This window comes from Sceloporus occidentalis, unplaced genomic scaffold (genome assembly GCF_023333645.1).
Source record: "Sceloporus occidentalis isolate IW3139 unplaced genomic scaffold, rSceOcc1.0.p SCAF_5, whole genome shotgun sequence".
Classification (NCBI taxonomy): Eukaryota; Metazoa; Chordata; class Lepidosauria; order Squamata; family Phrynosomatidae; genus Sceloporus; species Sceloporus occidentalis.
The window spans coordinates 43,648,626-43,662,390 of record NW_028316985.1 but is presented as its reverse complement, the minus strand read 5'-3'; the positions used below and the strand labels follow the sequence as shown (position 1 = coordinate 43,662,390).

The following is a 13,765-nucleotide window of genomic DNA, read 5'->3' as shown; positions in this document are numbered from 1 at the left end:
TACCAAGAAAAAAAATACATTGGGTTACCAAAAAATTACATTGCGTTACAAAGGAAAAAAATGAAATGAGTTAGAAAAAAAAATAGACTTGATTACAAAGATAAAAATACATTGAGTTACAAAGAAAAAATAACTTACAAAAAATTACATAGAGTTACAAAGGAAAAAATTACATCGCGTTAGAAAAAAAATACATTGAGTTACAAAGGAAAAAATTATTTTACGTTACAAAAAAATTACATTGTTACAAAAAATTACATGGCATTACAAAGAAAAAAGTTACATTGGTTTACAAAAAATTACACAGAGTTACAAATTACAATGAGTTGCAAAATTACTTGGGGATAGAGGAACATCCGGAATCCACAAAACAGTGATACCTTGATGGGGCCAAACAAATGTTAAAAAAGTAAGCTTTTGAAGCTTCACTGGCTTCTTCCTCAGGGAAACATGTTAAAAATCATACAGGAGAATGCATAATATAAAACATATATGATATACATACCAGAAACAATCCAGTCTGACACCACTTGAACTGCCATGGCTCAATGCTGTGGAATTGTAGTTCTGCGAGACATTTAGTCTTCTCTGTCAGAGAGCTCTGGGGCCACAATAAACTACAGTCCCTAGCATCCCATAGTACTGAGCCATGGCAGTTCAAGTGGTGTCAACCTGGATTATTTCTGCAGTGCGGATGCAACTGCAGAGTTGTCCAAAAAGTTAGTGTTTCTCCAAGGTCTGTATCAAAGTTCCCACTGTCAGTTTCAAAATCGTACAGTCTGCTTCTCCAGCTACACAACCTTTCATCCAGTCCTTTTCTGGGCAGTTGAGCCTGGCCCCCAGGGATTAGGAAATGTGTGTCTGTGTTTGTCCTGTGTGAATGCAGCCACCTAAAGACAAACAAAAGAAGGCATCTAGAGGGAAGACAAGCAGACAGAGGCTGACCAGGAAAACTCTGAGCTTCTCTCCTCTAAAGCTCCCCTGAAGTCTTCCTTTGCTGTTCCACATTTGGAGAAAGTGACGAGATGCCTGGTGAATACAAGCTCTTGCTTGAAGGGGCCAAAGAGCTGGTGCTTGTCTGCACCCAAGGCCAGAAATATCTCCTGGAGGCTGGCATGAAACAGCTGGAGGTGCTGGAAAATGCCAGTGTGGTGGTTGGCAAGTAAGTGGCTCTCACTGGTTGCCCACTCTGGGGAAGGAGGGATATAGAAATGATAAAAGTCCCTACTCTAGTTTACTCACAGGACAGAGGGGGAAGAGTTTTGCTAGAGTTATTCATCCAATTTATAAGCACCTTTCATTTATGTTCAGGCAAGGCACACTCTCTCAGCCTCAGGAAAGCAATGGCAAACCTCCTCTGAACACATCTTGCCAAGAAAACAAAAGAATGAAAGTTCATTTTATTAAAAAAAAGTGTTTGGCTGGTTAAAAACCAGGGAGTACATTTTTAAAAATTAATTCTCTTGTAAATAATGGATTTGTTAGGCCAATACTGTTGTTTCATTTCAGATAAATGACAGTTGGGTCTAAACTCCCTGAAACCATAGAGGCTCAAGTTAGTCCTCCCAATGATTTCAGTGGGTTTATGGGGCTAAAACTGGATTCAGCTCAATGCATTTCATTTTTTCCCCCATTGATGTCTCGAACATTGCTAAATCCTTTGTTTAGCTGATCAGTTCTACTGCAATTTATGAGACAAGCAAGACAGAGGTTTAGGATCAGAATGGGAAAAACTGAATTTCTGTCTCTCTTATTTGTAAGTAACATGAGGATCATTTGTTTGCTTGCAGAGATGGCTGTATAAAGGCGGCTGGCGATGCAGGTGCCATTCGCCAGAAGTTTTCCGGAGCATCGTTTGAAAAAATTATTGATTGTTCAGGAAAGTGCATTTTACCAGGTCGGTGTATCCTTAGGCTTTATTGCAACAAACAGAGATTTGCTTCTTCAGTTGGTCAAAGATATTCTGTATTATTTTCCTTCAGAATGAAAATTAACGCCTCTCTCTAGGCTAGAATCACAGTTGGAGGAGACACAAGGGTCATCCAGTCTAACCCCTGCCATGCAGGAACACAATGTTAAAGCACTCTGCAAAGCTAGCCATCTGACCACTGTTTCAAAATCTCCAAGAAAGGTTGGAGCAGCAATGGAGTTCTAAGATGGGCTCAGGGGAGTTTCTGGGGGAAAGATGTGTCAGTTAACTTTGATTCTGTGTACCTAGTATTTCCGATTGCTGTATTTATGTTCCAGTCCTATAATCTCCAATCAATCGTGTGATCAACTATGAGCAGTGCTCCACAAGGCAGAAGTGAAACAGTTGGGTATGTTTGGAAAAGAGATCCCACCTCAATGTTAGGAAGAACTTCCTGACAGTAAGAGCTGTTTGACAGTGGAACATACTCCCTCAGAAGTGGTGGAGTCTCCTTCTTTGGAGGTTTTTAAAACAGTGGTTGGATGTTCATCTATTGGAGGTGCTTTGATTGTGTATTCCTGCATAGTGGGGGTGGGGGGTGGACTTGATGGCCCTTGAAGGAAACATCTTCACATCCACTCCAGCAACTTGTTTATTTGCATGAATATACATAATTCTACACATGAACTTGGAGGATCTATTTAATCCTTTCTGACAAAAACGTTGACTTCAAAAGTTTGTTAATGTATTCACTAATGTTAGGAAATAAAATGGAAATATCCAGATTGAAACTGAAATACATTATACCTTGTGTTTTTATATTTTATTTTAAATTAGGTCTGATAGATGCACACACACATCCTGTATGGGCTGGTGACAGGGTTCATGAATTTGTAATGAAGGTAAACTTGCACAACTATTAACTATATCTGTTTTAACAGTTTGCAAAAGGATCTTTGTCCCGCTAATGACCATCCTTAAAAGTGAACTTGTCCTCCCATCACCCCCAGGTTTTGCATTTCTGTTACTGTTCACTACCTTCACTCACTTATGAATATAACTATCTGTCCAGAAGCTTTTCACTTCATGCAGCTGATAAAGTAGGCCCAGTTTATAAAACTTTATGTTACAAACTTCCTTCTCTAAATTAATCTCAAAGGAGCTAAAAAATCCCTTTACATGCTGAGATAGACTAATATGGCATGTCTTTGGATTTTTTAACTATTGTAAGCTACTCTGAGTCCCAAACTGGGGGAAAGGTGGGATAGAAATAATAATAGTAATAACTAAGAATAATTGCTGCAGTTCTGATTCTTGATCTGTCCCAGGTTTGTTGGAATCCCCTGGACTCAATGTAGGTAATCCTTGCTATGTGCCTATTCCTGTTTCCACAAAGTGTTTTTGGAAACTTGAGTTCATTGTTAGCAATTAAATTGTCATTCACCTGTGTTGTACAATGTGTAGGTAGTCCACCCTAGGTTTTGTACTGTGCATCTGGGAAAGCTAGAATAGTTGGCATGTGCCTTGGGGAGGGAATTACACAACAGTGAGGACTGCATCTTTTGTGTATCTGAGGAGCTTGTAATCTTACTTCTAAGAACTCAGGCTGCCAAACACAACAAGTCTGTTGGGCAAGCATATGCTCCAACTGTCCTGGTTTAGCAAGGACAGTCTCAATTAATCCCATGTTGTCCCACTTTTCAGCTGCTTTTTAAAATGCCCCTGTTTTTATCTCCTTCTTTCCCTTTGTCCTCAGCTTACTGCAATTGCTGCAAACTGAGTTCAGATCGCAAAAGTAGTTTGTCTTCAATTAACTCAGCAGTGAAGAGAGAAGAGGGTGCAGAACTAGCTTGTCCTTCCCAATAGGCTCAACCAAAAGTGAATTGCCACACCCTTTTCTAGCTTACGTATATCAACTTTGCCATTAATAATTTCCATTATCTTGCTTGACCACAAGTTTCCTGGTTTTCATATGTGAAATGTTGGAGGGTATGTGGAAGTATGTATGTGGTAGGGTAGTGCATAAAGAGAAAGGAAGAGAATGAAGAGAATCTGAAAGAGATGAAGCCTCAGTTCCCTTGAAGATCTGGAAGTCTTGAGGTATTCCAGGCCAGGAAAAAAAAAAAACCACCAGAGGCAGTAGTAGATGTTAACTACACTTAACTGAGATTTTATGTTGGAGCTATTGTTTTGTGTGTGTAGGTGTGTTTTGGTTGAATTCCTTGCCTTGGAGGAGCATGGATTGTCCTCCCAGCTAAGCCTTTTACCATCTCAGTGAACAGTCCTGTTGAACAGGTGACTGGTTTTTGCTGAGGTCTCTCCAAAAGGAGTACAAACAGAAGGGATGTCCTGAGTCCAAATGATTGGAGGAAAATTTGGAGGAAACATTAAATTAGTTTATTTTTAAAGAATAATAATAGGTTTTATTAAAGCTTAACTGGAACCAAAATTCAGCCCCAAAGTCTGCTTTAGATTCTAAGTCTCATAAGAAATAGAATCTCTGAACGTTTGCAGAACATTCCCTAAAGTATCACAGTACTCTCACATTTGTATTGATAAGACAGAGCTCCTGTCTTCACTTCTGTTCATCAATTTAGAAATTAACTGATGGGTCTGATAGCAATGTATATCATGTCCATTCCACAAGATGACTTGTGTTCAAGGCTTCAAGCTTTGGTGTGCTCCCACAGTGAATCTAGTACACTGACAATAGCACATGAATTTATTTCTTTATCCTTAAACTATAAAAGTACTTTGCATATGTTCATGTATGTGTGCTGAAATAACTAAACAGGCATATGCCTAACAGATTATTGGATTTGCTATATCGTAAACCATGCAAGTTCAGGCTTTCTGATTTCCTAATGTACAGACACATATCTGGTAGCACTTTCTCATGTGGTTAATTGTCATTTCACTTGTTCTATTTTTCTCACTTTGGGGACCAACATTACATTGCAGCTGACTGTAATTGTACTGCAAGTGGATGTGATGCTCAAGAGGAAGGAATTTACCCCACAGAAGGAAACAAAGAGAACATCAGGCTTAAATTCTTTTCTTACTGACTCCCCTCATCTCACACGTACACCAGTGTATAATCTGGACTCAGGTTTACCTGACAAACATATCAGTGGGGGCTACTGGGTTCCATGTCAGAGTGGTAGTCCATGCATGCCAGGTTTGGGCTAATTTTGAAAGAGTTTGACCTATTTAGCACCCTGGAGAATGCCCTGATTAAAGCCTGAAGTGGATTTACTGCCCGTCTCACATGGGACCCATCAGTCTGGACATATACTTGGTTGTTAAAAGCAACTGGGGAGAATTAGAAAAAGATGCTGACAGGGCAAAGGTTTAACATTACATTCCTCCCAGTTCATTGCCCTTTTGTCATGGAAGGGTCTTCTCTTTGGCTGCTCCCAGTTTCTGGAACTCGTTCCCAGAGAGGTTAGACTGGCAACCTCCTTACTGTCTTTTCAGAAGCAGGGGAAGTTCTTGATATACCAGCCAGATGCATCACTGGGGGGGGGGTGCAGGGAATGCGGGATGCACCAGATAATACCTTAAGGAGGGGTGACACCAGTACTCTCCAAGCAATTATCTTTTGGCAGAAATGGGCTGTGGCATTCACCTGCATCCCTTTAAAATGCTGAAGAGATGGTGTGAGTGACATGAGGCTCACTGTGGGGAGAAAAGGGAGGCCCCTTTAAATAATTAAAATTTAATTTTCCCCATTTTTTAACATTTAACATTTATTCATTTTTTATTCTACTGAAAGTTTCTTTTTAAAAAATAACATCTTATCAAATTTTAACTTTCACCACATGAAACTATACATATATAAATAACATGATATTGTTATTTAAAGATATAATTTTAATTTTTCTAGTTGTTTATCTCACAGCTATTACCATTACATTCTGTGATATACAGGAATTACAATCTGTGAGCAACATTAGTAAGAAAAATATTAATAAGGACTCTGCATGGTGTGGCAGGGGAGGACGTCAATGGGATGTTTGGGTGCCACACCATGAATTACTGCACCAGATGACACCAACCCTAGTGATGCCACTGGGTCCAACAAACCTTTGAAACTTTTTAAAGGTTGAAATAAGCCTTATATAGTGTGTTGGGCTTTTATTTATTATTGTTGTTTTAATGGTTTATGTTTTAAAAGTGGTTTTAATTGTATGATAGTTTAATTGCTTTTTAACTTTCTATATGTACAAAGTTTTAACTGTGTTTGTTTTAACTGTTATAAGCCATCTTGAATCCCAAACTGGATGATGATGATGATGATGATGATGATGATGATGATGATGAAAATGAAAAGAAGCCCTTCTTGAGGCACTTGGAAATGAATTAGAGGATACTGGGGCTTCACTCATTACAGCTATTCTGTGATGCGTGGTTTTCTCAATGGCAGGTGTCTGAATAGCTTGTTCTTCTTTAAGTTGGCAGGGGTTTCCTATATGGAGATTCATCAAGTAGGAGGGGGAATACATTTCACTGTGAGGCATACTCAGCAAGCCCCCGAAGATGAGCTCTTCCAGAGTTTCAAACAGCGACTCCTGCGCATGCTCAGAGCTGGCACTACTTTGGTTGAATGCAAAAGTGGATATGGCTTAAACCTTGAAACAGAAATCAAGATGCTCAGAGTGATTGAGCGAGCCAAGCGGGAGCTGGACATTGGTATTTCTTCTACTTACTGTGGAGCCCATTCTGTTCCCAAGTAATATGATCTTCTCTCTTGTCATTTTAAATTCGGTGGTGCCTATAACACATTTATATCTTTAGTTTGCATATAATAATTGTTTGGGTCACTTGGCTGATCTGTCTGATATTAACACATACACACACAAAAAGGGGGGAGGAATTAAAGCCCAGAAAATGTATTGTTTGAACTCCAATGCCATTGGTAGCTGGGGGATTCTTGGAATTGTAGCCCCCAAATCCTTCTGATTCAGAGCAATTTTTCCAGACCCTGGAAATGTTTCCTCTGAATCAGAATGCTGTTCCTGTACAAATTCCACATTGAAAAAGATCATTTCTATTGTTAGGGACTATTTAAAACTGCTCTCATAATCAAGGTGAAAACTATTTTTCTCTTACATGTATCTGATTATTGTGCATAGGAGTTAAGTCACAATTTCCATTTTAATAGGGGCAAAACTGCCACCGAAGCTGCTGATGACATTATCAACTTCCACCTTCCTAAACTGAAGGAACTTGACCTTAATGGTGAAATACATATTGACAATATCGATGTTTTCTGTGAGAAGGGTGTCTTTGATCTGAATTCCACCAGAAGAATCCTTCAGGCTGGGAGAGATATGGGATTACAGATTAACTTTCATGGAGATGAACTGCATCCAATGAAAAGTGCTGAGGTATTTCTTAAAAGGCAAAAAAGAAAAAGAAAAAAGCACACATATTAATTAAGGAAATTTTCAGGCAAACGTGTACTGGAAAGCACAATGTTCAGCTTGGTGAAGAGAAGACTGAAGGGCAACATGATCACACTCTTTACATACCTCAAGGGCTGTCACAAAGTGGAAGGTGCAGGTTTGTTCTCTGCTGCTTTAGACTAGGTCTAATGGTTTTAAGTTACAGGAGAATAGATTTCAACTGAACTTCAGAAGTGGTTGTGAGAGTGGTTTGGCAATGGAAGCAATTGTTTGGTGTGGTGGTGGTGTCTCCTTCTCTGGATGCCTTCAGAAAGAAGATGGACAATTATGTGGTTGGGATGCTTTAGCTGGAGAGCCTTCATTGAGCAGGGTGTTGGATTTGGTGACCTGTAGGGCCCCCTCCAGCTCTATGATTCTACAGTAAGTTACAAGAAAAGATAGCAGATAATACAAATGGTAGATGAGTTCAAAAGCTCAGAGCCTGGAAAATTACTTGTACGAGTTATAATTATAAGTATCCCCCAGCCTCCATAGTCACTGATCGTTTTGGCTAGGGAATTCTAGGAGCTGTAGTCCAAAAATATGTTTTCCATACTCTGGGAAAGCTGTAATTTCTGACCTTTGCTGATTGCATTATGCTTTCCATTCAGACATTGACTTTGCTTATCTTTTTTGTTGTATGGCAAAATAAAAATATTGACTAGCGCCAGTAGTGCTCATATCTTAATTATTACTGCATCTTTCTCATTACTTCAAAGGATGCAGATTGTTTCACCAGCGGGTATTGCTATGTATTACAAATCTTAATTTCAGTAGTATTTTTCAGTGCATAATCACAATTGAACTGTGATTCCAAAGGAGTGCTGGCAAAGTCTCAAGCATATCCCCCCCCCCCCCCCCCACTTTAATGCATCATTATTAGAATATTAGAAAAACTTATTTTCTTTTGTTAAGTGAAGTTATCTGTGTTGTCTACATGACAAACAAGAAATGCTTCTATACAACTCCTGGTCATGTAGGAAAAGGAGAGATCCAAAGGTGTCTCAATCTAGGAAGAGACTACGTTCATCAACATTCTACTGAAATCTCAACTGTGATTAAACCCTGAAGTAAGACTCAAATGTAGTCAGTAAATTTTTAAAACCAAGGTTAGCACACCTGCTATAACACATTGTTTTCCAGTTCTATGGTCACCTGTTATTTGTATAGTTTTGAATACATTTTTCCAAACAGTAGCATTTTTCCCAACCAGAAGGCATGCTGTAGGGCAAATTGCTTTTTGAAACAGGAGGAATTAATAAACAGTTTGTGATATGGCTGTAGGGTGGGTGGGGTGGATCAGAGTCCCATTGAACAAAATATAAAAGAGAATCCTGTGTGGCATGATTGCTAGGTTCTCAATAACTATGTGTTCAGCATTAAACATAGCAATACTCAAATGCTGCACAAAACCCTGTTCTAGCATCACCTGAGGAAATACAGAAGGCTTATAAATTCTTTCCATTTTAAAAAAGAAAGCCAGACTAGATGCCAAGGCAGAGTTTTATGATGTGATAAAGTTACCTTTCGGCCTAAAATGCCCAAGAATCCCCCAGCCATGCTGAATGAAGGATTCTTTGAAGTTTACTCCAAAAAAGAAAAAAAAAACCTACCAAACTCTGTTTAAAGTGACCAAATCCTAAAGACCTTTGAAAGAAACAAAATGCTTGCAAGTCACTTTGCCCTTTAAGAACATTCTCTCTATTGTCTGCTCATAACTTTTAATTCAAACCTTGCTTTGCTCTCTATTTAGCTTGGAGCTGAACTTGGCGCTAGAGCTATAAGTCACCTAGAAGAAATTAGTGATGAGGGTATTACTGCAATGGCCCGGGAAAAGTGCACAGCAGTCTTATTACCAACCACTGCCTATATTCTGAGGTAATTCTAAAATGTATTAAAGTTTATTGTTACTTTCTGTTGTTTACACTGGGGGAAATATAATGTATTTGTGGAAAACACATATGATATTTTGAGGGCCTTGATGCTGCTCCTCCACCCTATTAATGAGACTGTTCTTGACTGAATGTAAACTTGGACATGATATCATTGCATTGCTTTCAGTTAGATTTAGCTGTGGCTAAGCTTTACTGAAGTGTGCTTCTATTAGGTCATCCAGTTTGAATTTTATTCCCCTTTTTTCTGATTTCTGGTAGATTTAGAATATTGAACTTAAAATCTGTGCAGCAACCCTGTTCACACGTAGCTGAGAGTAAGTCCAATTGAAGACAGTCATGCTTTCACAATTTACCATGGCAAAGAAATCATTTTTAAAAGCTGTTTTCTAGTCCTGAAATTTCCAGAGAAGCATTTGTCATTATTAAATGCATGCAAATAAAATGTACTTGTTACACAGGATCTGCACGGATCCTATAACCAGTACATCATGTAGGTGAAACAGAAAAAAAACCCTCTTTTTCCAATATTAGAAATTCATCTTTATTCTGTCTTTGTGAGATGACTCAATGCTTCTTATGCTCCAGTTTAAATAGCAATTGGTCTTTTCTTTTTAGATTAAAACAACCTCAAGCTAGAAAAATGTTAGAAGAAGGAGTGATTGTTGCTCTCGGCAGTGATTTTAACCCCAACGCTTATTGCTGTTCAATGGTAAGACATTTCTTTTGTGAAAATTATCTGACACAAAACAGTTATTCATTTTACAATTGTAATGTTCTGTAAAGCTGGGATATAGGCTACTTGAATATTGCTTCCTTAGGAACTGACAATGACCCCATTTCATTTTATGTACTAGTATACCACATCAGTTCATTTATGCATTGCTTTTAATTTACCTATGCATAGTTGTGCTTGACAAGCCATTGTATCCCAGTAGTCATGTAGTGATCTCTTTGGAGCAGATGCTTCCCAAATATAATGTTGCTTTCTCATGGTTGAAGTCAACATAGATTAACTTTGATGTTGTTCAAGGAAGTACTTAAATCCACATTGTCTGAAACTAACTCCAGTCAGCAATGTGCTGGAAGACCTCTAAGAGGTCCCAAAATGTAAGAGATGACTGATGCATTGTTGTTTTATTCACCATATAGTTAAGTTCAGGTATTACTTTCTCACTTTTATTAGCCTATGGTAATGCACTTAGCCTGCATAAACATGAAGATGTCTATGAAAGAAGCTTTAGCTGCTGCTACTATCAATGCAGCTTATGCTCTTGGAAAATCACATTCACATGGCTCCATAGAAGTTGGCAAACAAGGAGATCTCCTCATCATTAACTCACCCAAGTAAGTATGTAAAGGCCTAAGATGTGATGTTTTTAAAGAAAATTTAAAAATAATATATATATTTTAAAAATCATTTAAAAAAACCCTCTCCTTTTTCTTCTCACCAAGCCTCACCCCACTCACACCATCTCTATTGAATGTTCAGATTCAAAACATGAAGACATATGAGCAATCTCTGTGTCCTAAACACTGTTGCACATGTTACCATAGGTAGATCAGACAGACAGATCAAATATCTCAAGGAATGATTATCCTGTGTTAGTGTCTAACCAACATGTTCTAGATAACCCTTTTCATGGATACCTGAATAGTGCAGCCATGTCTGTTGATATGTTTTAGCTATAGCTGTAGAGATAATTTGAATCGGATGATATGACATTTTTTCTTCTTGATAACTGATCTACACCTGCTTTATAAGGCTACCAATGCTTGAAATTAAAATTCTGATGTTAAATGCAAACTGGTCAAAACAGCGCTAAGGAGGGGGCACTAAAGCTACAAGTACAGGCAAACAATTCCCATTATTTACAGCTGGCCCTCCTTATCCATGGATTTTTTATCTACAAATTCAGGCATCCAATGATTGAAAATATTGAAAAAAATTATAAATTCCAAACCTTGATTTTCCATTTTATATCAGGGACACCATTTTGCTATGCCATTATATTTAATGGGACTTGAGCATCCACAGATTTTGTTATCCACGGGCGGTCCTGGAACCAAACTGTATTTCCAGAAGAAACTCCCAAGGCTAATCTTCACTTTTCTAGAGAAATTATCTCAAATGGTGATGTAGAAGGGACATATGATTGAATTCCTCCATGTGAACTTGTGGAAAGCTTAGGGTGCCAATGAAAGGTTTTCTGTGTCTGTCCTTTTCCTTGAAACACTCAGTTTTCAATGTTCAGAGTGTGTTAGAGTCAGTGTAGTACAGCGGTTTGAGCGTTGGACTAGGATTTCAAGAAACCAGGGTTCAAAACCAGAACTCCAAGAAACAAGCCCTCAAGTAACAACAAAGAGTAGTTATGTGTGTTTAAATAAATGGGACCGCTTTAAACATGACATCCCCACTTGCATTCTTTGTGACTTTGCTGATAGTGTAACTTGACTCTTCAACTACTTTATCAGTGTACAAAAAGATGTTTGTAAATATATGGTTACTTTTGTTTTATCTTTTAAAATCTCTTTAGATGGGAACATGTCATCTACCAGTTTGGCGGTCATCAAGAACTTATTGAATATGTAATTGTAAAAGGAAACATTGTCTATCAAAATGACAGCATTTTGGACTTCTAGGTACATCCTGTAAGGCTCAGTATAACCATTGCCAGAAACGCTGAAGGACACACAGACTAATAATTATCAGGATCCCACATCTATACAAAAGCTGTTTGTCATATCACACAATATGTGCTTATTGTAGATAAGGCTCTAGGATTTTCCTAGTTTTGATCTGCCTTCTTCTTGTTTTTTTATATGAGAAAAACTAAGACAATATTACCTTTAATCATCTTCCTCATACTTTCAAAGTGAACTGTGAAATCAACCTGTATCTGTATTTTAAAAATGGATTTAGTTTTGTATTACTGAAGGTGATTATTTATATCCTCTTTAACACAGAAAGGAATGAATTGCTGTATTAAAAATATTAAAAATTATTGTAGAAAATTCTCACATGCTTCAGAATTTTGTGTAGCTGAACATCACCATTCACCTTTGTGCTGCATGGGGATGGATACACTAGTCAAGATTCAAAGGACTGCAGAAGTACTTCCATGGACATAAAGCATGTGCCTAAGGATTCAAGTGGGTCAACTCAGGGGCAGCTAACAACAACGAGGATTCAAGCACACATTTACTTTGAATAAATGCCCCCAGCCCACCATGTGGCAAAATCAGTGAGGGGACTTTTTAATTTTTATCCAAGCAGGGGGAACTTCTTTAATGTGAGAAATGAATTCAGTTTCAGATACATTTTCCGAGGCAGCAGTAAGTGAAACAAAAGGGTGAAGCCAAAAATACCAGTATATTGTACCTTAAAGTGCTTACTGCCAGTGGGTAAGACTTATGGCAGGCGTTTCAATCTGACAGAGCCAGCAAATGGTGGTGTCATGGGCTGTCTCATCTGAGGAAGTCCAGCAGTCTGGATTGGGACCCACCTTTCTGGCTGATGCTCAAGGTCTTTAGCAGGAGGACCCAGGGATGAAATAAGGAAAGCCTCCCCTGTGTTTTCATTATTAAGAAATTAGCGAAGAATTCAGCCAATTCAGTTTTTAGCCAGTAATGCTGATACAGTGATGTTTAGCAGTGGGTGCCCTGGCTCTGTGGGTAGTTTTTTCTCTTTGTCTTGGTTCCTCCTGATGGCACTCCATGATCAGGCTGTGGCTAGAGGAATGAATTCATTTGAAGACCTAAACAGTGCAGGTAAAGTCCATACTGTGGTACCTCCCTGTGTTCCTTTTGTGCCTTACCTCATATGACAGTCCAGCAGGTTTGCAGTGTGAAGTGCTTTCTTGAGTCATAAAATCTCCATGCGGGTGATAGTGGCCTGAGGGGAAAGTACACAATGTAGACTCTTCCTAAGAAGCCTGAATCCGTTTGATGTTACTACTAACACAGGAGCTGCTGCAGCTTTCACAGCCTCAGGGTTAATGTGGGAAGAGCATTTTGCCTCTTTCCGCCTGTATTGATTGTTCTGTATATATATTTAAAAATCAAAGCTAGGTACACAAGTGGCATCACTAGGGTTGGTGTTGCCCAGTGCAGTAACTGATGCTGCCACCTGATCCATTCCACACCTCCCACAAACCCATGAGGTGCACTATTCAAGAGTGTTTTGGGCCCTGGAGCAGGTCCTAATTCAAACACCCAAATGTGTGTAAATACCTTTTTCAGGACCTAAGGTGGCTTTGGGCCTGGATCTCAGCATGCAAGATTGGAGTAAGAGTCCCAGAAGAATTCCCTACATGCCATCTATCTCTTCAGTTGTTCAACAGCTGAAAATGGGGTCTGAGTGCATAGTAAACAGTACCAGGATGTGTGTAGGAGGGGAGGGGGGGGAGATCTTCTGCTTCTAGGAGTGTTTATTTCTCAACAGCATCACAGTGCTAGAAGTTGATACTTGTATGCAGTGCCAATAATTGCATGGCACCCTACAGAATTTGTACTAA

General features: G+C 38.8%; 1 protein-coding gene across 1 annotated transcript; it reads left to right on the top strand.

The window, feature by feature from the left end:
- Positions 1–947: 947 nt before the first annotated feature.
- LOC149312086 (putative imidazolonepropionase) lies at positions 948–12,226 on the top strand. Its single transcript, XM_089523932.1, has 9 exons — positions 948–1,162; positions 1,791–1,897; positions 2,747–2,811; positions 6,364–6,641; positions 7,074–7,299; positions 9,110–9,234; positions 9,867–9,960; positions 10,435–10,595; positions 11,786–12,226. The coding sequence occupies exons 1-9, from the start codon at positions 1,026–1,028 to the stop codon at positions 11,889–11,891; spliced, it is 1,299 nt and encodes a 432-aa protein (XP_089380058.1). The 5' UTR covers positions 948–1,025; the 3' UTR covers positions 11,892–12,226.
- Positions 12,227–13,765: the final 1,539 nt, after the last annotated feature.

Coding starts and splice junctions, on each gene's coding strand:
- LOC149312086 (XM_089523932.1), top strand. CDS start 1,026: ATGCCTGGTGAATACAAGCTCTTGCTTGAAGGGGCCAAAGAGCTGGTG. Junction 9,235..9,866: donor ACCACTGCCTATATTCTGAG/GTAATTCTAAAA, acceptor TTTTCTTTTTAG/ATTAAAACAACCTCAAGCTA. Junction 10,596..11,785: donor CTCATCATTAACTCACCCAA/GTAAGTATGTAA, acceptor AAATCTCTTTAG/ATGGGAACATGTCATCTACC.